Raw genomic sequence first — 24713 nt, forward strand, 5'->3', positions numbered from 1 at the left:
GAGAGAAAAAAACGGGACTGTCCCGGCAAAACCGGGACGTATGGTCACCCTAATTAAAGCAGCAGTCCTAGCAATATCCTGCATGTGTGTTTTTTTTAATAAATCAGTTCTGTACTATGAGAAAATACTTGTAGCATTTTCTTTAAAAAAAAAAACAACAACTTTGAAAGACATTTTTCAATGTCTTCTAATATAACAAGCATTTTTGTTCCTATAGCAACCCTTTAGAAAGGCACAACCCCTTGAGTACTGCCCCCTCCCCAGCCGTGCACGAGCACAAATGTGCAGCGGCGAGTAGCTCAGAATGAATTAATTAAACCTTATTCGTGTGTGTGTGTGTGTGTGTGTGTGTGTATGTGTGTGTTCTTATGATGCAGATGAAATCAAATTTATTTAAATAAATGTAAGGTAGATAATACTTACAAGACATAAAGAGTAAAATTCACGTAAAGGTATCTTTACACACAGACTCCTGATACAGATCAGCTGAGATGGATGGGGGGAGACCTTTACGGGGATGGGGAATTCCTGACGAAGTCGGCAAGCGCTGACGAAACGCGTAGAACTGTGATGTCATTGCGCATGCACGTAGTGTGCCTGGTGTTCCGCTGCTAACTAAGGGACTCCTGTATACTGAGATTGCCTCTGGCACCTCTTGTTGATCAGCTGCAAGAGGTGAGACCGTTACCATCTCCCACTGTGCCTGCTCTCACTGTGACTCTGTCTGCGGTCGTCTCTGCTGTGTGTGAGCGTTCCAGCAGCAGGTCTAAAGGCAACTGGCTGTCAGGGGGTATACATAAAGGTCTCCCCCATCCATCTCAGCTGATCGGTACCAGGAGTACCGCCAACCAAAAGTGCCATTACCTTGGGACTGATACACCTAAACCCTACCCACAAGAAGAGGACTGATTATTGAATATTTAAGTGCCAGTGTGACGTTCCTGGAGTGAAAGAGCTGGGGAACCTCCTGCTGATATCCCACCAGAGACGCCTGTTCCTGTTGTTGGTGCATGGATGGGTAATTTATCCCCTGACATGCTGGCTTAACATTTTCTTGATGTACGCAGAATACTCACCTTAATTGTTTATTAACATTATATTTTACACTGAGCGTTGTGTGCTGTTTTTTTGTTTCTGTAATTGCCCTGGGGGTGTCCAAGACACCCGTTACCACGGCTGCAGAGGCTCTCCTGTATCACACCCAGAATCACGTATATATTTACATGCAGTGTCACCCAATTCCACACCCCACTTGGTGTTTATGGTTATTTACAATAGTTAGTTCGTAGTAGCGCACTTCCTTTCACTCTCTTAATGAGTGAGACCGCATCTTGATGAGTGAGACCGCCTCTTGATGAGTGAGACCGCCTCTTAATGAGTGAGACCGCCTCTTACCGGGGGGCACATGACCCGCAGTATGACGGGGGGGGGAGTGGCGGCACAAAATATCCACATCTGGGACCATTGAATAATTGTCGCGGGCACACAGTATTTATTAGCATTCCATTGCACCCCAGCACCGAAGGGGTTAAAAGTCCCGATCACACACACGTGGTCTCCCTGTACCCGGAAGTGAAGCCACCAATCACAGGCCTTGGACGGAACCAGCTGACAGACACCGTCCCCCCTGGATCTATTACCAACATGGCGGCGGCTCAGGTGAGAGGTTCCCGTGTCTGGGTTACCATGGAGACGGCGGGGGGTACTCAGAGGGGAGGCGCCATATTTAATCATGCCAGGCACTGTATTATTATTATTATTATTATTATTATTCCACTCACGTGTTCACCTGATCTGTGCTTAACCTTTTCACTGCCAGGGCGTGGCAGAGCCCCTCTGGCAGGGAAAGGGTCAACCAGAGCCACGTGATCACAGGACCCCGTGGTCACCGAGGTCAAACAATTGGGAGACCTCCTGGGCACCAGTCAGCTCTTCTGACCAGCTAGTGATCACATGACCTCTCTGGGTAGCGGGGGTTACCTGGTCACATGACCTCTCTGGGTAGCGGGGGTTACCTGGTCACATGACCTCTCTGGGTAGCGGTGGTTACCTGGTCACATGACCTCTCTGGGTAGCGGGGGTTACCTGGTCACATGACCTTTTGCTCAATAGGGTCAGCCGATCACATGACCCACTTACCATCACTGCTTATAATGTATATCATTAGATTGTAAGCTCTTTGGTGCAGGGACTCCTTTTCCTAAATGTCACTTTTATGTCTGAAAGCGCTTCTCCTCTTTATGTGTTATTTGTAATTTATATGATTGTCACGTGCATTACTGCTGTGAAGCGCTATGTACATTAATGGCGCTATGTAAAGATATACATACATATATTGCCATTTATTTACATAGCGCGTCACAGCGGTGTTGCACGCAGTGGCGGATTTCTCATTAGGCCCGGGCCATGGGCTGCAAAATATCCCTTTTTTTTCTGCCCAATATACAGAGGCTCCACTCTCTTCCCCACTGATTGCCAGGGGAGAGCACGGGGTCTCTGTAAAGTTCTTACCTTCTCTGTGCCACCCCCCTCCTTCAGCGTGTATGGTAACGCGACGCCATGTGACATCGCAGCGACATTTGATGTCGCCGCGCTGATGTAGGAGGAGACGGCGGCACCACGGTACGTACCTGTGGGTGGCGAATTTGTAAATCCGCCACTGAATACACGTGACATAGTAATATAACACGTAATGGGACTAAGCGCTTCAGGCATAAAAGTAACATTAGGAAAAGGAGTCCCTGCCCCAAAGAGCTTACAATCTAAGTGGCTGCTTGGTGATGAAGGTGATCTGATCACATCACCGATCTGAAGGGTCAGCTGATCATGTGACACTGATTATATTTGGATAAACTGCGTAATACCAAGGATCAGCGGATCACTTGACCCCTCTCCAGTCAATCGGTCATGTAATCACGCATCTGCCCGGTCATGCTATACGTCGCGACAAGGGTTTGTTTGATATGATCCAGTCCTCTTGTACTCAGCAGCGTGAGCTGTGATGTGTCCTCCAATAGAGGATTGGGAGAGGGGGCGTCCTTTGGTTACGACGCTGGCCCCTGAAGTGGCAGACCCCGGTCTATGACCAGCGACGGCTCCAGGTGACCCCATGTGCCCCCACATCACCCTGTGCCTCTGTGTCTCGGGTATCTTAAATGAGATTATCAGATAAATATCACTGATAATCAGAGTGTTGCACTCCTAAATCAGGTCTATAAGTCGATATGAGCCAATGAAAATGAACTGCAACACAAATGCTTTTTAAAGTAATTTAAAATGATGGCACCTTTTCTGCCTTCAAATCTCTCCGTTCACATTAATCCTTAGTGGGACTGGCCCTTTTTATGTACTATTGATTCAACAACTGGTTTCCCTGTCTGTTAATAAATAACACCCTCGCGATAGACAGCCAGGAAGGACGTCATTCAGAGATTTGGAGGGATCAATGTTTGGGACGTTACCCTCAAAGCGCTCACCCCTTCCACACGTCTTCCTCTTTGCAGATCCTCAGCAACCCCAAGGATATCGCCTCCCTGTACCGGGACCTCAGCCAATTCCCGTCTTTCTCCAGCGTGTCCATAGGGCCAGATGTCACCACACAGTACGGGGGCAAATACAGCAACATCTACACGGGTGAGAGAGCCACACGCGTGTCCAGCAGCCGGGTGATAATGGGGCAGTCTCACTTAGCAGATAAAAATAATAACTTTATTTACACCAATCGCCAATGGAATTGGCTTCCTTTTAAGAAAAACAACGTGGCCACCAATGATGTAGAAACATCACTCCTTTTTGGTGCTGTAAACAGGGGGTTGGTTTATTTCTTATTGGTCTCCAAAATATTTGGTTTGGGTCATGATGGTCATGACTTCTCAATGAGAAAGAAGGGAAGGAGACACCGTGGAAAAGAAGGTAGAAGTCCTCCCGGGCATCTAGTTGGCTGGGAGACCTTTCAGATCTTACTGTTTGTAGACGATTCTCTGGAGAGGATTCATTCAGGTCTGTGGCGGCTATGAGGGGTATCTTACTTGAATCTCCCCACTATGCCGCGTTCTCTGTTCAACCCCCGGCTCCCCGTTATGTCTTGGCTCAGAGTGGTCCCAGAGAGATCTGGATCGGAATGAACAGGTGAAGTTTTGCCGGCAGTACATCGTGTTCCACGACAACAAGTCTGTGGTGTATTCCGGGGCCTGCGGGAATGCCAGCGAGATCAAGGGCGAGTAAGTGGAGCGTATGAGCACAAAGGGAGGGGCGGGCAGAGAAAGAGAGAGGGTGCAGGGGGTGAAAGGAGGAGGCACATTTGGACAGAGAGAGCGCAGTGAGATGGAAAGAGAGTGCAGTATGGAAGAGAGCGTGTGGGTGCAGGGAGAGGGCACCGATGGTACAGAGAAGTGGAGAATGGGTCACCTCTAGGGTGATGCAGGGTGGGCGTTGGTTGCTTTTCTGCTCATTTTGAGGGGCCACCTACAAACTGATCCCTGACTACTCCCACAGGCTCCTCAGCAGGGAGTCCCCCTCGGGTGCCCTTAAAGCCGTCCTGCGAGAGACCAAGAACAGCAAGGGGGAGGACACCCAGTCCCTGGAGGTGAGTGGGGTTCACGTGAGGGGGGTCATTTCCTGGAGGTGGGTGTATCTCATGGGGGAGGGCAGTCCAGCAGATAACAGGACGGGGTAGGAATGTTCCCGCTGACTGACCCCCCCCTTCCCTCCCTCCCTCCCCTCCCTTCCCTCCCTCCCTTCCCTCCCTTCTCAGATCTGGAACAAGAATCGCAAGGTGAAAAGCATCAACCTGACAGCCCTGGAGAAGCATGGGAAGGTGTATGATGATGGTGAGGAAACCGTGGCTCTGACAGAGGGTTCAACCCTACCTGTCTCTGCCCTGAAACTAGTAGGGGTGATACTCCCAGGAGGCTGCGATGTCAATGCCCTCTCTCAGACCAGTATGGGGAGGTCTATCGTCCTGCCCCCTCTCAGACCAGTATGGGGAGGTTTATCGCCCTGCCCCCTCTCAGACCAGTATGGGGAGGTTTATCGCCCTGCCCCCTCTCAGACCAGTATGGGGAGGTTTATCGCCCTGCCCCTTCTCAGACCAGTATGGGGAGGTTTATCGCCCTGCCCCCTCTCAGACCAGTATGGGGAGGTTTATCGCCCTGCCCCCTCTCAGACCAGTATGGGGAGGTTTATAGCCCTGCCCCCTCTCAGACCAGTATGGGGAGGTTTATCGCCCTGCCCCCTCTCAGACCAGTATGGGGAGGTTTATCGCCCTGCCCCCTCTCAGACCAGTATGGGGAGGCTTATCGCCCTGCCCCTTCTCAGACCAGTATGGGGAGGTTTATCGCCCTGCCCCCTCTCAGACCAGTATGGGGAGGTTTATCGCCCTGCCCCCTCTCAGACCAGTATGGGGAGGTTTATCGCCCTGCCCCCTCTCAGATCAGTAGCAGATAGAGGAATGAACCTCAATGTTCGGCGCTACTAGCCTAATAGACACGCGTGCATCACGCAGAGGCAACGATATTAACCCTATCCATACAAGAGTCCAGAACGTTAAACACCAAGCAAGCTGTAGCTGTAATGAGTAATGCCCCTACGGCAATCACATCTTCTCTCTCAGATCAGTTTAGGGGGGTCTGTCCCCTCAAATCATTTTGGGGATGTCTGTCCCTCTGTCCCCTCTCAGATCAATTTGGGGGTCTGTCCTGGTCTCACTCGGAGTCTCACCTCCTGTACATCGCTGAGAAGAAGCGGCCCAAGGTGGAGTCCTTCTTCCAGGCGGCTGTGGCGGAGTTGAGCGTGGGAGCCTCCGGGGAGGAAGAGGAGGATGAGGGAACCAGTAAACCCATCAAGGTGAGTGAGGTCCTCGGAGCCAGCGATGGGTGGGTGTTGGTGATGCCATCCACACCATGTTGGAGCCACTATGGATCGGTGACACAGGCAGTATCTCCGAGGCTGCTGTGAGATTTCTCTATTCCGTCCGCTGCGGCTTCTCAGTGTCGCAAAAGTGACATCACAGATACCGGGAACACAAATCCTCTGTCATTGTATATATTATTCTTGTTGCTGTGTGTGCGCGTGCGCGTGCATGTGACGCTGTGCAGCGTGTGTGTGATTCAGTGTTAGTGTGTGTGTGTGTGTGTGTTTACGTGTGTACACACTCGGTATTAGTGTGTGTGTGTGTGTGTGTAAACTCGGTATTAGTTTCTGTGTGACGCACTGTATGTGTGTGTACACTCGGTATTAGTGTGTGTGAGACGCAGTGTTAGAGTGTGTGTGTGTGTGTGTACACTCCGCTCAGTGGCAGTCTGTGTCTCGCACTCTGCAGGGCGATCAGTTTGTGTTGCACGAGGACTGGGGGGAGGGTCTTGTGAATAAGAGTGTCCCGGCTCTGTGCGTGCTGGATATCGAGAGCAGCAACATCTCCGTGCTGGAGGGAATCCCAGAACACGTGTCACCGGGGCAGGTCAGCAGCAAAGGCTCCTCTCACTGCCCCTCAATTTCTTCTTTAATGTCTCTTCTCTCTCTCTGTCACTCTGTCTCTCGCCACGCTGTATCTATTTGTCACTCTCTGTCACTGTCATACACTCTCTCACTGACGCGCTCTTTCATGCTCTCTCTGTCACGCGCACTCTGTGACTCTCACTGTTACTATCTCTGTCACACTCTTGCTCTCTGTCTCTCACTGTCACTCTGTCCCTCTCTCGCTGTCACTCTCTTTGTCTGTCTCACTCTCTCTCACTGTCACTGTGTCACAGGCTTTCTGGTCCCCGGATGACACAGGAGTAGTGTTTGTGGGATGGTGGCACAGCTCCTTCCGCCTTGGCCTCAAGTATTGCCCCAACAGGAGGTAAGATCTGCCCCTGACAGCCCTCTGACTGGGGCATTGTGTGTGTGTGTGTGTGTGTGTGTGTGTGTATATATATATATCCCTTCTCTTCTCCCAGATCTGCGCTGTTCTTCGTGGACCTGACGGGGGGAAGATGTGGTGAGGAGAAGCTGTGCACTCTCTTCTCTCCCTCCCTCTGTTCCTATTGAATTCTCCTCTCTCCCCCTTTCTCTTTTCTTGTCCTGTCTCTCCTTCTATCTTCTCTAATTCCTTATTTTTCTCTCTTTCTCTCATGCTGTTTTCTCATGTTTTCCTCTGCACACTTTCACTCTTCTGTAACATCTCCCTCCTTTTCCTCTGCTTTGTTCCCGCTCTCTCCTTTCACCTCTTTCCCTCACTTTCATGCCAGCCACCCCTTCTCTCTCCATCTCATTATCTCTCTCTCTCCTTCTCTCTTCTTCCTCCCTTCTTCCGTCTCTCTCCTCCCTCCATCTCTCTCATTTTCTCTCTCCCCCCTCCTTCCTTCGTTCTTTCTTTCACCTTCTGTCTCTCATTCTCACTATCTTCCTCTCTCTCTCTCTCCCACCCACCTCTCTTTCTCCCTTTGCCCCTCCTCTCTCCCTCCTTCCTTCATCCCTCCGTCCTCCTCTATCCCCCTCTCAGAGACTCTCTCTTTGGACTCCGCTGCCGTCTTCTCTCCGCGGCTGAGCCCGGATAAGTGCCGGATCGTGTACCTGCAGTGTGACGTGTTCGGGCCTCACCAGCAATGCTGCCGCCTGCTAACGGTCCGTGTCCCCTCCTACCGCCCCCCCCCCTCCTGCAGTCATCCCGTGTCCCCACACTGTCACCCCAGGATGCTGCTCCTACAGGGGGATATTTAACATAACATTTGTAACCCTCTCTCTGCCAAAGGGGCCTGTGCATTGCAGGTAACGTGTTGCAGGGCTGCCAACATTTACTGTCCCAGAATGCATTGCTTTGCATCGCAGAACCATACGGCAACTAAGGGGTTATGTGGTGAGATTTCCCCTCTGGTTATTTGTTTGTTTTTGCCTTTCTCCCCCCCAGTACGACTGGTATACAAAGGTGACGTCCACTGTGGTGGATACAGTGTCCAGAGGCATCAAAGGTGAGGGATGGCTGGCCGTGTTAACCCCCTGACTGCCACCAGCGCATTGATTTGCATGCAGAGGCACAGATATAAGTTGTAGGCCTGTCCTGGCGCTGGAAGTGTTAATCCCGCGCGGTTTGTCCCTCTGGCCCCAGGTCACTTTGCGGGTATTTACACGTCTGCGCTGGCGTCTTTCTGCTGGTCGTCGGACAGTCAGCGGCTGGTCCTGGACACGGTGCTGCACAGCGGGCAGGTGAGATCCGGGGCGAGCAGGGGCAGGGCGCCTGAGTGCAGGGCGTAACCCGGACTCTTATCCGTGACCTCTCCCCTCTAGGACCTGTTTGTCATCGATACAATGTCCGGGACCGTGACACGGCTCCTGTGTAAAGGTGAGAGACCCCCGCACAGTCTCTTTCTGCATCGTGGTCTCTTTCTGTCTCTGCTTCCATTTCTCTCTCTTTCCATCTCACACAGTCTCTTTTTCACTTTCTGTGAAAGTGTGTCTCTCGCGTTGGATCGTCTGTCTCCCTGTCCTTCTCTCTCATTGCACATACTTCTCTCTCTCTCTATACCTTCACACTGCGTCCCTCTCTCTCTCTGTGTCCCTCTCTAACTCTCACAATCTTTCTCTATCCCTAACACTCTGTTCCTCTATAACTTTGCCCCTCTCCGCCTCACCATTTCTCTCTCTGTATGTCTAACTCTGCCTCTTCCCCCTGCTCCTCTCTTACCCCCCATCCTCCCTCTCTTACCCCCCATTCTCCCTCTCTTACCCCCCATCCTCCCTCTTACCCCCCCATCCTCCCTCTCTTACCCCCCATCCTCCCTCACCCTCCCTCCTCCCTCTCTCCCTCCACCCCCACTCTCTTCCCTCCCCCCCCCCACACTCTCTCTCTCTTCCCTCCCCCCCCCCCCCCTCTCTCTCTGCCTTTCCAGAGTCCCCCCCCGGCAGTTGGAAGCTGATGGCCATAGACCGGGACCTCTTGGTTGTCAGCTATTCCTCTCCAAGCTGCCCCCCGACTGTGGTGAGCCCCCATGTGTGCAGCCCCGTGTGTGTGTGGCATGGGACCCCGCAGGCCTCATGTGTCACACGTGCTATTGTCACCTCTGCAGAAAGTGGGCTTCCTGCCCGCAGCCGGTAATGAGGAGGACATTACATGGGTGTCACTGGAAGAGGAGAGTCCCATCCAGGACATAGACTGGAGCATCAAGACCCACAACCCCCCTCCAGAGCAGGACAACCCAAAGTACCGTAAGTGATAGGAGGCGACCGGGGCAGGAGGGGGCCGAGTGACAAAGATGGGTCCTATGTCCTACAGAGTCAGTAGAGTGTGTGTGTGTGTGTGTGTTTGTGTGTGTGTGTGTGTGTGTGTGTGTGTGTGTGTGTGTGTGTGTGTGTGTGTGTGTGTGTGTGTGTGTGTGTGTGAAAGAGGCGTCTAAGGGGGGATATGATAACTATATACAAATATATGCAGGGACAATACAAGGAGCTTTCAAAAGAACTATTTATCCCAATGGCAGTACAAAGGACACAGGGTCATCCCTTAAGGTTGGAGGAAAGGAGATTTCACCAGCAACAAAGGAAAGGGTTCTTTACAGTAAGGGCAGTTACACTGTGGAATTCATTACCCATGGAGACTGTGATGGCAGATACAATAGATTTGTTCAAAAAAAGGTTGGACATCTTTTTAGAAAGGTATGGTATACAGGGATATACCAAATAAGTAAACACGGGAAGGCTGTTGATCCAGGAAGTAATCCGATTACCAATTCTTAGAGTCAGGAAGGATTTATTTTCCCCTTATGAAATCATTGGATAATGTGCCACTGGGGTTAGTGTTTACTTCCTCTGGATCAATATACTGTAAGTACGGATATAGGATAAAGTATCTGTAGTCTAAATTTAGCATTGGTTGAACTTGATGAACATACTGTGTGTCTTTTTGCAACTTCATCGTGTGTGTGTGTGTGTGTGTGTGTATACATACATACATACATACACACATATACACACATATGTACATATACAGTGGTGAGAAAACTTTGTGGAACCACTTGGGATTTTCACATATTTCAAACCTAACATGTTGTTAGATCTTAATCGAAGTCCTAATAATAGATACAGATCACCTGATCAAACAAATGACACAAAACATGGCACTTTTTCAACATTTATTTATCCACAAAGGATTCAATATTCAATATCCATGTGTGAAAAGGATGTGACACTTCAGGCCGCGTCCATGCTTAGAGAGACAATACGATACGACAAGACGATAAAGCACATTAAGTCTATGCGAACGTCCATAGAACGCGCATCTGCACGCGAGCAACGGCGCGCCTGGCGAGACAACATTAGTTTATTTTGTCCCGCGACGACCGGGTTGCGTGAGCGGGTACAGCCAATGAGGGCAAACCACTCATGTGACCTCATGGACACGGCCCCGGCACACCTCCCAGTTACTGTGGATCCCAGGCCACAGATCGCTAGTACGACAGGCGCGCGTCCTAGCATGGACACGGCCTTAGATTCAGCACCTGGTGGCGCCCCCTTTAGATTCAGTACCTGGTGGCGCCCCCTTTAGATTCCGTACCTGGTGGCGCCCCCTTTAGATTCAGAACCTGGTGGCGCCACCTTTAGATTCAGAACCTGGTGGCGCCCCCTTTAGATTCAGCACATGGTGGCGCCCCCTTTAGATTCAGCACCTGGTGGCGCCCCCTTTAGATTCAGTACCTGGTGGCGCCCCCTTTAGATTCAGTACCTGGTGGCGCCACCTTTAGATTCAGTACCTGGTGGCGCCCCCTTTAGATTCAGTACCTGCTGGTGCCCCCTTTAGATTCAGTACCTGGTGGCGCCCCCTTTAGATTCCATACCTGGTGGCGCCCCCTTTAGATTCAGTACCTGGTGGCGCCCCCTTTAGATTCAGTACCTGGTGGCGCCCCCTTTAGATTCAGTACCTGGTGGCGCGCCCTTTAGATTAAGCACCTGGTGGCGCCCCCTAGAGCAGCAATAACTTCAACTGCGCGTTTCCTGTGACTGCTGGTCAGTCTCACATCGGGTTTGAGGAATTTTGGCCCATTCCTCCTTACAGAACTGCTTCATCTCAGTGACATCTGAGGGCTTCCTTGCATGGGCAGCTCGCTTCAGGTCCTACTACAACATTTCGATGGGGTTTAGGTCCGGACGTTGACTAGGCCAGTCTAAAACACAGAATTTATTCTTCTGCAGCCATTCTTTTGTAGATCTGCGTGTATGTTTAGGATCATTGTCTTGCTGCATGATCCACTTTTGGTTCAGCTTCAGCTCAAGGATGAATGGCCTGACTTTTTCCTCTAGAATCTTCTGATTCAATGCAGAATTCATGGTTGTGTCAATGATGGCAAGCCGTCCAGGTCCTGAGGCAGTAAAGCAGCCCCAAACCATCACACTCCCACCACCATGCATGACGTTTGGGATGAGGTTCTTCTGTCCAAACACAGTTTTGATTTTCGCCAAATATAACTTTTCTCATTGAGGCCAAAAAGTTCTACCTTCGATTCATCTGTCCAGAGAACATTGTTCCAGAAATCTTGTGGGTCATCTATGTTCTCTTTGGTGAACCTCAGATGGGCAGCAATGTTCTTTTTAGAGAGCAGTGGTTTCCTTCTGGCTATCCACCATTCTTGTTCAGTCATGAACACTCACATTAGCCAAGGCGAGACTGGCCTGGAGATCCTTGGATGTTACTCTGGGGTTCTTTGTGACTTCGTGGATGATTTGCCGGTTTGTTCTTGGAGAGATTTTGGTAGGACGACCGCTCCTGGGTAGAGTGACTGTGGTCTTGAACTTTCTCCATTTGTCTGACAGTGGATTGGTGGTCCCCCATATTCTTAGAAATGGTTTTGTTACCCTTTCTAGACTGACGAGCATCAAGAACTGCTTTTTGGAGGTCCTCGGAGATCTCTTTTTCTCGTGGCATGATGCGTTTCCACACACCTGTATGGTGAAGACCAAACTCACAAAGTTTCTGATCTTTATATAGGGTGGGGCCTCCCAAACTCACCCCTGAAGATCGACCTAATTATTTAAACACCTGATTCTAATTATCATCTTTAATTTAGCTGATAAGACCAGGGATATATAGAAAGATATTTATTTTCCTTCAGCCGGCCTTGAGTTTGAATCGATCCTGATGAAGCCGCGGGAAATCTCAGCTCAGATCCCCCTGGTTGTGTTTCCTCACGGTGCGTAATCAGCCTGATCCTCCTAAAAATTACATATTCCCCCCCCCCCCCCACCCACCCCTGCCTCACTCTCTCTCCCCCCCCCACCCACCCGCCCCTGCCTCACTCTCCCCCCCCACCCACCCGCCCCTGCCTCACTCGCCCACCCACCCGCCCCTGCCTCACTCGCCCCCTCCCCACCCACCCCTGCCTCACTCGCCCCCTCCCCACCCACCCGCCCCTGCCTCACTCTCTCCCAACCCGCCCGCCCCTGCCTCACTCGCCCCCTCCCCACCCACCCGCCCCTGCCTCACTCTCTCCCAACCCGCCCGCCCCTGCCTCACTCTCTCCCCCCCCCCGCCCACTCCTCTCCCCCCCCCCCGACCACTCCTCTACCCCCCCCCCCCCGCCCACTCCTCTCCCCCACGTGTTCTCACTCTGCCTTTTCCCTGCAGGGGGTCCGCACTCCTCCTTTGTGGGCGAGTGGATGCTGTTCCCGGCCGTGCTGTGTAAGATGGGCTTCGCTGTGCTGTTAGGTGAGGGTCGGTCTCGTGCTTTGCAGTGGGTTACAGGCCTCTGTGGCAGTGACGGGGTTAACGGGTGCATATTGTGCTCTCTCTCTGTCCCGTGTCTGCACAGTGAATTACCGGGGGTCCCTGGGATTTGGACAGGACTGCATCCTCTCACTGCTGGGCAATGTCGGGGAGCAGGACGTCAAGGATGTGCAGGTAACCGGGTCCTCCTGTCTGTCACCCTGCAGTGGGAGAGAGACGGTGTCACGTGTCCCTGTGTCACCCTGCGTGGGAGGGACAGACTGTGTCACATGTCCCTGTGTCACCCTGCAGTGGGAGAGAAACTGTGTCACATGTCCCTGTGTCACCCTGCCGTGGGAGAGAGAGACTGTGTCACATGTCCCTGTGTCACCATGCCGTGGAGGGACAGACTGTGTCACGTGTCCCTGTGTCACCCTGCCGTGGAGGGACAGACTGTGTCACGTGTCCCTGTGTCACCCTTCAGTGGGAGGGAGAGACTGTGTCACATGTCCCTGTGTCACCCTGCCGTGGGAGGGAGAGACTGTGTCACGTGTCCCCCTGCCGTGGGAGGGACAGACTGTGTCACGTGTCCCTGTGTCACCCTGCAGTGGGAGGGACAGACTGTGTCATGTCCCTGTGTCACCCTGCCGTGGGACGGACAGACTGTGTCACATGTCCCTGTGTCACCATGCCGTGGAAGAGAGACTGTGTCACATGTCCCTGTGTCACCCTGCCGTGGGAGGGACAGACTGTGTCACATGTCCCTGTGTCACCATGCCGTGGAAGAGAGAGAGACGGTGTCACATGTCCCTGTGTCACCATGCCGTGGAAGAGAGAGAGACGGTGTCACGTGTCACGTGTCCCTGTGTCACCCTGCCGTGGGAGGGACAGACTGTGTCACATGTCCCTGTGTCACCATGCCGTGGAAGAGAGACGGTGTCACGTGTCCCTGTGTCACCATGCCGTGGGAGGGACAGACTGTGTCACATGTCCCTGTGTCACCCTGCCGTGGGACGGACAGACTGTGTCACATGTCCCTGTGTCACCATGCCGTGGAAGAGAGAGAGACGGTGTCACGTGTCCCTGTGTCACCCTGCCGTGGAGGGACAGACTGTGTCACATGTCCCTGTGTCACCCTGCCGTGGGAGGGAGAGACTGTGTCACGTGTCCCCCTGCCGTGGGAGGGACAGACTGTGTCACGTGTCCCTGTGTCACCCTGCAGTGGGAGGGACAGACTGTGTCATGTCCCTGTGTCACCCTGCCGTGGGAGGGACAGACTGTGTCACATGTCCCTGTGTCACCATGCCGTGGAAGAGAGACGGTGTCACGTGTCCCTGTGTCACCATGCCGTGGAAGAGAGATGGTGTCACGTGTCCCTGTGTCACCATGCCGTGGGAGGGACAGACTGTGTCACATGTCCCTGTGTCACCATGCCGTGGAAGAGAGAGAGACGGTGTCACATGTCCCTGTGTCACCATGCCGTGGAAGAGAGAGAGACGGTGTCACGTGTCCCTGTGTCACCCTGCCGTGGGAGGGACAGACTGTGTCACGTGTCCCTGTGTCACCCTGCCGTGGGAGGGACAGACTGTGTCACACGTCCCTGTGTCACCCTGCCGTGGGAGGGAGAGTCTGTGTCACATGTCCCTGTGTCACCCTGCCGTGGGAGGGAGAGACTGTGTCACGTGTCCCTGTGTCACCCTGCCGTGGGAGGGAGAGACTGTGTCACGTGTCCCTGTGTCACCCTGCCGTGGGAGGGAGAGACTGTGTCACGTGTCCCTGTGTCACCATGCCGTGGAAGAGAGAGAGACGGTGTCACGTATCCCTGTGTCACCCTGCCGTGGGAGGGACAGACTGTGTCACATGTCCCTGTGTCACCCTGCCGTGGGAGGGAGAGACTGTAACGTGTTCCTGTGTCACCCTGCAGTGGAGGGACAGACTGTCACATGTCCCTGTGTCACCCTGCAGTGGAGGGAGAGACTGTCACATGTCCCTTTGTCACCCTGCGGTGGGCGGGACAGACGGTGTCACCCTGTGGTGGGCGGGACAGACGGTGTCACCCAGCGGTGGGAGGGACAGACTGTCACATGTCCCTGTGTCACCCTGCGGTGGGAGGGACAGACGGTATCACCCTGCGGTGGGCGGGACAGACTGTGTCACCCTGCGGTGGGAGGGACAGACGGTATCACCCTGCGGTGGGCGGGACAGACTGTATCACCCTGCGGTGGGAGGGACAGACTACATGTGTCACACGTCCCCTTGTCTGCGGTTCCTCTGACCCTCCTGCTCTGACCTGACAGTTGGCGGTGGAGCAGGTTCTGCAGGAGGAGACCCTGGACCCGCACAGGGTGACGTTATGTGGCGGCTCACACGGCGGCTTCCTGTCCTGTCACCTGATTGGTCAGTTCCCCGGTTTTTATAAGGCCTGTATCGCCCGCAACCCAGTGACCAACCTGTCATCGATGGTCGGATCCACGGACATCCCAGACTGGTGAGACGCCCTCCCACCGCGAGGCGCGCGGCTGTCTCTCGCAGAGCGCACGGCGAGCGCAGGCGCGCGGCTATCTCTCGCAGAGCGCACGGCGAGCGCAGGTGCGCGGCTATCTCTCGCAGAGCGCAGGCGCGCGGCTATCTCTCGCAGAGCGCAGGCGCGCGGCTATCTCGCAGAGCGCAGGCGCGCGGCTATCTCTCGCAGAGCGCAGGCGCGCGGCTATCTCTCACCACTTGGCTGTGCTTTCTACACAGCTATCTGTCAGCCACGAGCTGATTAACCCCTTCATTGCTGGAGACAGTAATGGACTGCAAATGATTATATACACCTTTGCAAAGCAATGTGTTACTGGCCCCTCCAGCAGCAAAGGGGTTAAATTGATCACAGGCCCTGTGTATAATAAAGAGGGGTAACTGTCTCTCCCCCCTTTATCTTTAACCATCACCTCTCCTCTCTCCCCCCTCACCCCTATTTTTCCCCCCAACCCTCATCCCTATTTTCCCAACTCGCTCCTCTCTCTCCCCCCTCACACATCTCTCCCCCATCCCCCCTCTATCCCCCTTCCCCCCTCTATCCTCTATCCCCCTGCCTCTCTCTCTCTCTCTCCCTCTCTCCCTCTCTCCCTCTCTCCCTCTCTCCCTCTCTCCCTCTCTCCCTCTCTCCCTCTCTCCCTCTCTCCCTCTCTCCCTCTCTCCCTCTCTCCCTCTCTCCCTCTCTCCCTCTCTCCCTCTCTCCCTCTCCCGTGCAGGTGTCTGGTAGAATCTGGCTTTACATATTCCTACGGGACTCTCCCTGAAGCCGCACAGTGGGTTGAGATGTTAAATAAATCCCCCATCAGATACGCAGCCCAGGTTTGTCTGGGTGGGGGAGAGGTAGGGGGGGGGCACTGACACGCAAAGGAGAGAGTGAGTGGGGGGGGGGGGGGGCGCGGCGCAGGGGCACTGACACACGAGGAAGAGAAGAGGGCAGTGACAGTGCTGGGATAGCAGAGACGGCCAGGCCCGGCAGTGACAGCGCTGGAATAGCAGAGAAGGGCCAGGCCCGGCATTGACAGCACAGGGATAGCAGAGGAAGCTGGGCCCTGCAGTGACAGCGCCGGGATAGCAGAGGAAGCTGGGCCCCGCAGTGACAGCGCTGGGATAGCAGAGGATGCTGGGCCCCGCAGTGACAGCGCTGGGATAGCAGAGAGGGCTGGGCCGGCAGTGACAGCGCTGGGATAGCAGAGGAAGCTGGGCCCCGCAGTGACAGCGCCGGGATAGCAGAGGAAGCTGGGCCCCGCAGTGACAGCGCTGGGATAGCAGAGAGGGCTGGGCCCCGCAGTGACAGCGCTGGGATAGCAGAGGAAGCTGGGCCCCGCAGTGACAGCGCTGGGATAGCAGAGAGGGCTGGGCCCCGCAGTGACAGCGCTGGGATAGCAGAGGAAGCTGGGCCCCGCAGTGACAGCGCTGGGATAGCAGAGAGGGCTGGGCCGGCAGTGACAGCGCTGGGATAGCAGAGGAAGCTGGGCCCCGCAGTGACAGCGCTGGGATAGCAGAGAGGGCTGGGCCCCGCAGTGACAGCGCTGGGATAGCAGAGGAAGCTGGGCCCCGCAGTGACAGCGCTGGGATAGCAGAGGAAGCTGGGCCCCGCAGTGACAGCGCTGGGATAGCAGAGGAAGCTGGGCCGGCAGTGACAGCGCTGGGATAGCAGAGGAAGCTGGGCCCCGCAGTGACAGCGCCGGGATAGCAGAGGAAGCTGGGCCCCGCAGTGACAGCGCTGGGATAGCAGAGAGGGCTGGGCCGGCAGTGACAGCGCTGGGATAGGAGAGAGGGCTGGGCCCCGCAGTGACAGCGCTGGGATAGCAGAGAGGGCTGGGCCGGCAGTGACAGCGCTGGGATAGCAGAGAGGGCTGGGCCGGCAGTGACAGCGCTGGGATAGGAGAGAGGGCTGGGCCGGCAGTGACAGCGCTGGGATAGGAGAGAGGGCTGGGCCGGCAGTGACAGTGCTGCGCTGGGATAGCAGAGAGGGCTGGGCCGGCAGTGACAGCGCTGGGATAGGAGAGAGGGCTGGGCCGGCAGTGACAGCGCTGGGATAGGAGAGAGGGCTGGGCCGGCAGTGACAGCGCTGGGATAGGAGAGAGGGCTGGGCCGGCAGTGACAGCGCTGGGATAGCAGAGAGGGCTGGGCTGGCAGTGACAGTGCTGGGATAGCAGAGAGGGCTGGGCCGGCAGTGACAGCGCTGGGATAGCAGAGAGGGCTGGGCCGGCAGTGACAGCGCTGGGATAGGAGAGAGGGCTGGGCCGGCAGTGACAGCGCTGGGATAGGAGAGAGGGCTGGGCCGGCAGTGACAGTGCTGGGATAGCAGAGAGGGCTGGGCCGGCAGTGACAGCGCTGGGATAGGGAGAGAGGGCTGGGCCGGCAGTGACAGCGCTGGGATAGCAGAGAGGGCTGGGCTGGCAGTGACAGTGCTGGGATAGCAGAGAGGGCTGGGCCCCAGTGACAGCGCTGGGATAGCAGAGGTACTTGGGCCCGGCAGTGACAGCGCTGGGATAGGAGAGGATGCTGGGCCCCGCAGTGACAGCGCTGGGATAGGAGAGGATGCTGGGCCTGGCAGTGGCAGTGCTGGGATAGCAGAGGAACTTGGGCCGGCAGTGACAGCGCTGGGATAGGAGAGAGGGCTGGGCCGGCAGTGACAGTGCTGGGATAGCAGAGAGGGCTGGGCCGGCAGTGACAGCGCTGGGATAGCAGAGAGGGCTGGGCCGGCAGTGACAGCGCTGGGATAGCAGAGAGGGCTGGGCTGGCAGTGACAGTGCTGGGATAGCAGAGAGGGCTGGGCTGGCAGTGACAGCGCTGGGATAGCAGAGGTACTTGGGCCGGCAGTGACAGCGCTGGGATAGCAGAGAGGGCTGGGCCCCAGTGACAGCGCTGGGATAGGAGAGGAAGCTGGGCCGGCAGTGGCAGCGCTGGGATAGCAGAGAGGGCTGGGCCCCAGTGACAGGGATAGGAGAGGATGCTGATCCTGGCAGTGGCAGCGCTGGGATAGGAGAGGGCTGATCCTGGCAGTGACAGCGCTGGGATAGCAGAGAGGGCTGATCCTGGCAGTGACAGCGCTGGGATAGCAGAGGATGCTGATCCTGGCAGTGACAGCGCTGGGATAGCAGAGAGGGCTGATCCTGGCAGTGACAGCGCTGGGATAGCAGAGAGGGCTGATCCTGGCAGTGACAGCGCTGGGATAGCAGAGAGGGCTGATCCTGGCAGTGACAGCGCTGGGATAGGAGAGGATGCTGATCCTGGCAGGTCGCAGACAGCGCTGGGATAGCAGAGAGGGCTGATCCTGGCAGTGACAGCGCTGGGATAGCAGAGAGGGCTGATCCTGGCAGTGACAGCGCTGGGATAGCAGAGAGGGCTGATCCTGGCAGTGACAGCGCTGGGATAGGAGAGGATGCTGATCCTGGCAGTGACAGCGCTGGGATAGGAGAGGATGCTGATCCTGGCAGTGACAGCGCTGGGATAGGAGAGGATGCTGATCCTGGCAGTGACAGCGCTGGGATAGGAGAGGATGCTGATCCTGGCAGTGACAGCGCTGGGGATAGCAGAGAGGGCTGATCCTGGCAGTGACAGCGCTGGGATAGCAGAGAGGGCTGATCCTGGCAGTGACAGCGCTGGGATAGGAGAGGATGTTGATCCTGGCAGTGACAGCGCTGGGATAGCAGAGAGGGCTGATCCTGGCAGTGACAGCGCTGGGATAGCAGAGAGGGCTGATCCTGGCAGTGACAGCGCTGGGATAGCAGAGAGGGCTGATCCTGGCAGTGACAGCGCTGGGATAGGAGAGGATGCTGATCCTGGCAGTGACAGCGCTGGGATAGCAGAGAGGGCTGATCCTGGCAGTGACAGCGCTGGGATAGGAGAGGATGCTGATCCTGGCAGTGACAGCGCTGGGATAGCAGAGAGGGCTGATCCTGGCAGTGACAGCGCTGGGATAGGAGAGGATGCTGATCCTGGCAGTGACAGCGCTGGGATAGCAGAGAGGGCTGATCCTGGCAGTGACAGCGCTGGGATAGCAGAGGATGCTGATCCTGGCAGTGACAGCGCTGGGATAGGAGAGGACGCTGGGCCGGCAGTGACAGCGCTGGGCCGGCAGTGACAGCGCTGGGATAGGAGAGGATGCTGATCCTGGCAGTGACAGCGCTGGGATAGGAGAGGATGCTGATCCTGGCAGTGACAGCTGTTGCCCCTCTTCAGGTGCGGACCCCAGTTCTGCTCATGCTGGGGGAGGATGACAGGCGTGTCCCAAACAAGCAGGGTCTGGAATATTACCGAGCGCTGAAAGCTCACGGGGTGCCCGTGCGGTGAGTAACATCCCGTGTGTGTGATCCTCCACTCGTGTGTGATACTCTCCCTGTGTGTCCCTCCTCTGTGTGTGTGATCCTCACTTCGTGTATGTGATACTCTCCCTGTGTGTGTGTGATCCTCACCGTGTGTGTGATACTCTCCCTGTGTGTCGCTCCTCCCCGTGTGTGTGTGTGACCCTACCCATGTGTGTAACTGTGTGTGTGTGTGTGACCCTCCCGTATGTGTGTGTCCCTCCCCGTGTGTGTGTGTGTGTGACCCTCCCGTATATGTGTGTCCCTTCCCGTGTGTCCCTCCCCGTGTGTGTGTGATCCTCACGTACGTAGGTGTGTGTGTATATATATGTGACCCGCCCCGTGTGTGTGACACCGTACCGTGTGCAGGGGGGCGTGGGGGAGTTGCTCTTATTGAGAGACTTTACTGACCGCAATATGTTGGCGGCCATATTTTTCCCTCCCCAGCGTTCTCTGGTATCCCGGAAACAACCATTCCCTGTCCAAGGTGGACGCAGAATCCGACGGTTTCATGAACATCGCCCTCTGGCTCCTGAAGCATCTGCGCGTCTGACGCACCGCGGCTGCCGCATTAACCCCTTCACCACCGCAACGTACCTTGTACCCAACAGGCAATGCCTTGGGGTACGGGGGCAGCGTTGGGCTCTTCCAGCAGTTTCACTGCAGAGTATTTCATGCCCCGGGTGACTATCCCACAGGCAATGAACATGCTGCAGTGTAAAGCAACACAGAGTATGACTAAACACTTGTAACTTTTTGTAGGTACAGCGGGGGGAGTTGGGGGCTGACCCCAGGATAACAGTGGTTTAAATCGCCTTTCAGCCCGCGTCATATACAGAGAGACCTGGGGACAGGTGTGTTCTAGCGCTTAAAGGGTTAACTTTAAGTTCAGTTTACGTGGTGCACAGACCCTACACGTTAGGACCGGCGCGTGTTCCTGGCACACACACATGGTACTCTGTATTACTGTATAATAACAGCCCCCTGGTCACAATGCCCCCCCCCCTCTCTCCTCTCCAACCCACCCTATCACTTCTCTTCCACTCACCTCTCCCCCACCCCACTTCTCTCTCTCTCTTCTCCTCCATCCCCCTCAGCCCCCTGCCGGTTCTCATGTTTCTAAACCTGCTGAAACGTAATAAAACCTAAACCTGAAATGTCTGACGCTCCCTCTGTATTACTCTGGGACACTGATCCAGTAATAACGTATCCGTTTCACACCACATGGCCGGGCAGAAATGGAGGGCGTTTGCACCAACTATATTCCATCATTTCGGGGGGGGGGGGTTTCTGTCCCTGCTGAGCTGGTTTTCCCCCTGCACCAACAGCTTCTTCCTGTAAATGATGAAAGCAGCAATACCCCCCCCCCCCCCCCCCAAAAAAAAACCTTCCCCGAGCCGGGGGTTCCCCGGAGATGATCCGCGCTTCCCCGGTTGTGAGCCGGTGTTTGACACAGACTATAAATATGGCCGCCGCACCAGGAGAAAGACGGATTGTCAACGTTTCGTCTTTCTGTCGGCTGCCCTGGAGTGAGCATGACCAGAGACTTTCTGCCCGGGAGGAAATATTCTCCCCTCCCCCCGTTATTACCTCTGTCAATGCAAAATAACGCTCATGTTACCTCTGTTTTCAATAGCCCCTTTACACAGCATTAGTAGGACCACACCTTTGAATACGGAGTACAGTTTTGGGCACCACTCCTTAGAAAAGACATTATGGAGCTAGAGAAAGTGCAGAGAAGAGCCACCAAATTAATAAAGGGGATGGATAATCTGATTTATGGAGGAGAGGCTAGCTAAATTAGATTTATTTACGAAAAGAGGCATCTAAGAGGGGATATGATAACTATATACAAATATATTCAGGGACAATACAAGAAGATTTCAAAATAACTATTCATCCTACGGACAGTACAAAGGACACAGGGTCCTCCCTTAAGGTTGGAGGAAAGGAGATTTCACCAGCAACAAAGGAAAGGGTTCTTTACAATGAGGGCAGTTACAATGTGGAATTCATTACCCATGGAGACTGTGATGGCAGATACAATAGATTTGTTCAAAAATAAATAAAAGGTTGGACATATTTTTAGAAAGGAAAGGTATACAGGGATATACCAAATAAGTAACATGGGAAGGATGTTGATCCAAGGAGTAATCCGATTGCCAATTCTTGGAGTCAGGAAGGAATTTATTTTTCCCCTTATGAGATATCATTGGATGATGTGACACTGGGGTTTTTTGTTTGTCTTCCTCTGGATCAATAAGTAAGTATAGATATATAGGATAAAGTATCTGTTGTCTAAATTAAACATAGGTTGAACTTGATGGACGTACGTCTTTTTTCAACCTCTAACTATGTAAATAATAATCATATATTCAGTGGTGTAGGATTGTGCTAACCTATTGGGTCCACCTTAGAGTCAAAACGGATCCTCTAGAAATTAATTTACACAAATGGATCTGTCCTTGGCACCTCTTACCCATGCAGTGTGTGGTCTCATTGCATGTCACTCTGTGCTACGATCACATACATGTAACACTTAGTATGTACAGTAGATGACATCACATGATATTCTCCTTTTTAATAAAGTCCTCCAACGAAAGCATATCCTGTGTGACCCCTCTCTCTGGCATGCACCAGTAATTATTCACAAACATTTAGTTTTCTTTGAGGCTGACAGTCTTCTCTGGTTAATCGTTTATGACTTTCTAAACACTTTTAGTGGGCCATCCATGATTGGCCCCCCAATTAAGTCCTCTTTGAAGCCTGCACAGACCCAGAAAAAGTCTTGACCTGTCATAAACGCAATATATTGTATTTCTAAACTCAAACTGTTGCACTATTAACCCCTGAAGCACCAGATGTATTTTAATCAATCTCATGATATTATCATGACATTATTTCCCATTTATCCCCAATATGTGTCATAAGTTACGGATTAGATATGTTCATCGTGATTATATTTTCTACCCCGTTTCATATGTTTATGCATTCACTTGTTTATCCATGTTAGAAGTTTTTCTATTAGGACAATGTTTTTGATTTTATCGTATCATATATGTCTTTTATTATCATTGTTCTACCCAGATACAGGCTAATTGTTAGCATACTATTCTTACCTACATGGGTTAAGTGTATTTTCCTGATTTCTGTACCTCACGGTCACACCAGGTCCCAGTTCATGGCTGTCGATTCCTGAGCTGGGGGGCGGTGTTCCCCGTTACTGCTGCTATTTATCAGCTGGTCGTGTATGCGACGTACCTTTACTCGCTGACAAAGCGCCCGTGTTTGCGCGAGAACGCGTCCCAGGATTCATTGTCCTTTTTACTTATGGCATTGGTCCGAATAAATAATATTTTTTGTCAAGTCTGGCTGCCTTCGTCTGGTGCTGTGCTCTGCAATTTTTCACTTCCTTTGCTCCCCGCAGAGTAATGTGTTCCTGCAGAGCACAGGGTCCCCGCAGAGCAATGTGCCTACACATTACTCTGCACAGTTACGGAGGTCAGTGTGTAATGTATTTGTCGGTGGAGAACCCTTACATCAGGCTCTCCTGCAGTGCGGGTTTTAACCTTTTCCTTGCCCTGCCTGTGCCTTCTCTTGAGGGAGGGGGGGGGGGAGCAGCGAAGTAACCCCTTCACTGCCAGATGTCCCATAAGAAGCAGCACATTGTGTCTGATAAGAATGACGCAGCCAGAAGAATACGGAAATATTATAAAATCATAAAAATACTTTTTTTTATTTTTTTTTCTTGCTCCATCTCGGAGTTCGGATTAAAATAAAGCACACGGTGTTATAAACAACTGAGACGCGCAGGGCGTTACCGACCCAAAATAAAGGCGGCCCATTTAATAAACCCTGCAACGGTGACATTATTTACATGAGAAACGATGCAGGGTTTGTAATATTCCAGTGTTTTGTTTGAAGAGAGGCTCTCTCGCCCCATTCTTCCTTCTCATCTCCCACCTTCCCTCCCACATTTTTGTCCCACTCCCCCCTCTCTGCCACTACCCTCCCTCTTTCTCCACTACCCTGCATCTCTCTCCCACTCTTTCCCCCTTCTATCGCATCTTTCTCCCCCGCTCACTGTCCTACTCCACCCTTTGTCCTACTCTATTGCCCCCTTCCCATCCCCTCTCACTCTTTCCCCTTTCCATCTCTTCTTTCTCTCCCCGTCCATACCCCTGCTGACTGTTCCACTCCACCATTTGTATTTTCCCCCTTCACCACTTCTTCCCTCCTCCTCCTCTCCCCCACTCCCATCCCCATTCCTTTCCCCTCACATCTTTCTCCCCCCTTCCCGCCACCCTATATCCCCGCTCCCGCTCTTCACCCCCTCTCCCCCCCCTCCTTTGCCTCTGCCCCATTCCCCTCCCCATTACCTCTCTCCCCCTCCGAGCACACATCAGAGGGGAGCACCTCCATACTCAGATCATCTTCATGACCTTATTAATCCAGTCCACATATACAGAGACCCTAGTGAATATGGCCGGCTGATCCTTCTTCCCACATCCTCGGGCCGGCACGATGACCCCCTCCAGCACCCAGCAGCCGTGGGTCAGACAGGCCAGAGGACCGCCGTAATCCCCCTGAGAGCAGAGAGGGGTGTCAGGGGGAGACATGCAACACCCCGACATTCATCACGCCCTGGGCCCGCTATCTCACCAACCCCCCAGTGCCTGCTCTCCTCACATCCCTTTCCCCCCCCCCCCCCCAGATCCACTCTCTTCACCTCCCCCAACCCCCCTCTCTCCTCCCCCCGGGCCCACTCTCCTCCCATACGGTAACCCCCAACACCGGGCAGACTCTTCACATCCTACCTCCCCCTTGGGCCAGCCCCTTCCTTCCCCCCCTCCCCTGGGCCCGGTCTCCTCCCCCCCCTCCCCTAGGCCGGTCTCCTTCCCCCCCTCCCCTAGGCCTGCTCTCCTCCCCCCCCCCCTCCCCTAGGCCCGCTCTCCTTCAGCCCCTCCCCTAGGCCTGCTCTCCTCCCCCCCCTCCCCTAGGCCCGCTCTCCTTCCCCCCCTCCCCTAGGCCTGCTCTCCTCCCCCCCCTCCCCTAGGCCCACTCTCCTCACCTCCCCCTAGGCCCGCTCTCCTCACCTCCCCCTAGGCCCGCTGTTCTCATCTCCCCCCTGGGCCCGCCCTCCTCACGCCAATCCCCCCCACCCAGAGCCTGCTCTCACCTCGCAGGCTCCGACATCCACCGGCATGGGCTTAGTG

The 24713-nt window shown here is 54.2% G+C and overlaps 2 protein-coding genes across 2 annotated transcripts in view; one reads left to right on the plus strand and one right to left on the minus strand.

Annotated features, from left to right (window-relative positions):
* Nucleotides 1-1473: 1473 nt before the first annotated feature.
* On the plus strand, nucleotides 1474-20658 carry APEH (acylaminoacyl-peptide hydrolase). Its single transcript, XM_075574111.1, has 22 exons — nucleotides 1474-1659; nucleotides 3504-3633; nucleotides 4094-4220; nucleotides 4495-4585; nucleotides 4754-4829; nucleotides 5678-5844; nucleotides 6320-6457; nucleotides 6750-6841; nucleotides 6939-6979; nucleotides 7484-7605; nucleotides 7889-7949; nucleotides 8087-8184; nucleotides 8266-8320; nucleotides 8868-8956; nucleotides 9045-9183; nucleotides 12078-12155; nucleotides 12590-12670; nucleotides 12774-12862; nucleotides 14965-15155; nucleotides 15904-16006; nucleotides 19376-19482; nucleotides 19945-20658. The coding sequence occupies exons 1-22, from the start codon at nucleotides 1645-1647 to the stop codon at nucleotides 20048-20050; spliced, it is 2196 nt and encodes a 731-aa protein (XP_075430226.1). The 5' UTR covers nucleotides 1474-1644; the 3' UTR covers nucleotides 20051-20658.
* Nucleotides 20659-23855: 3197 nt separating this feature from the next.
* The window catches only part of MST1 (macrophage stimulating 1), a 26711-nt gene continuing 25853 nt past the window's right edge, over nucleotides 23856-24713 (minus strand). Inside the window, exons 11-12 of the mRNA XM_075573642.1 lie at nucleotides 24677-24706; nucleotides 23856-24083 (exon numbers count right to left, since the gene is read on the minus strand). Coding sequence (XP_075429757.1) covers nucleotides 23922-24083; nucleotides 24677-24706 — 192 coding nt within the window. The 3' untranslated portion in view covers nucleotides 23856-23921. The remainder of the gene's footprint in view (nucleotides 24084-24676; nucleotides 24707-24713) is intronic.

The sequence above is a fragment of the Ascaphus truei genome, chromosome 17, assembly GCF_040206685.1.
Source record: "Ascaphus truei isolate aAscTru1 chromosome 17, aAscTru1.hap1, whole genome shotgun sequence".
NCBI lineage: Eukaryota > Metazoa > Chordata > Amphibia > Anura > Ascaphidae > Ascaphus > Ascaphus truei.

Excerpts from the sequence above, each read along its gene's own strand:
- APEH (XM_075574111.1), top strand. Across the intron at positions 6,842-6,938 it reads AAGTATTGCCCCAACAGGAG|ATCTGCGCTGTTCTTCGTGG; the intron begins GTAAGATCTGCC and ends CTCTTCTCCCAG. Across the intron at positions 8,185-8,265 it reads CGGTGCTGCACAGCGGGCAG|GACCTGTTTGTCATCGATAC; the intron begins GTGAGATCCGGG and ends TCTCCCCTCTAG.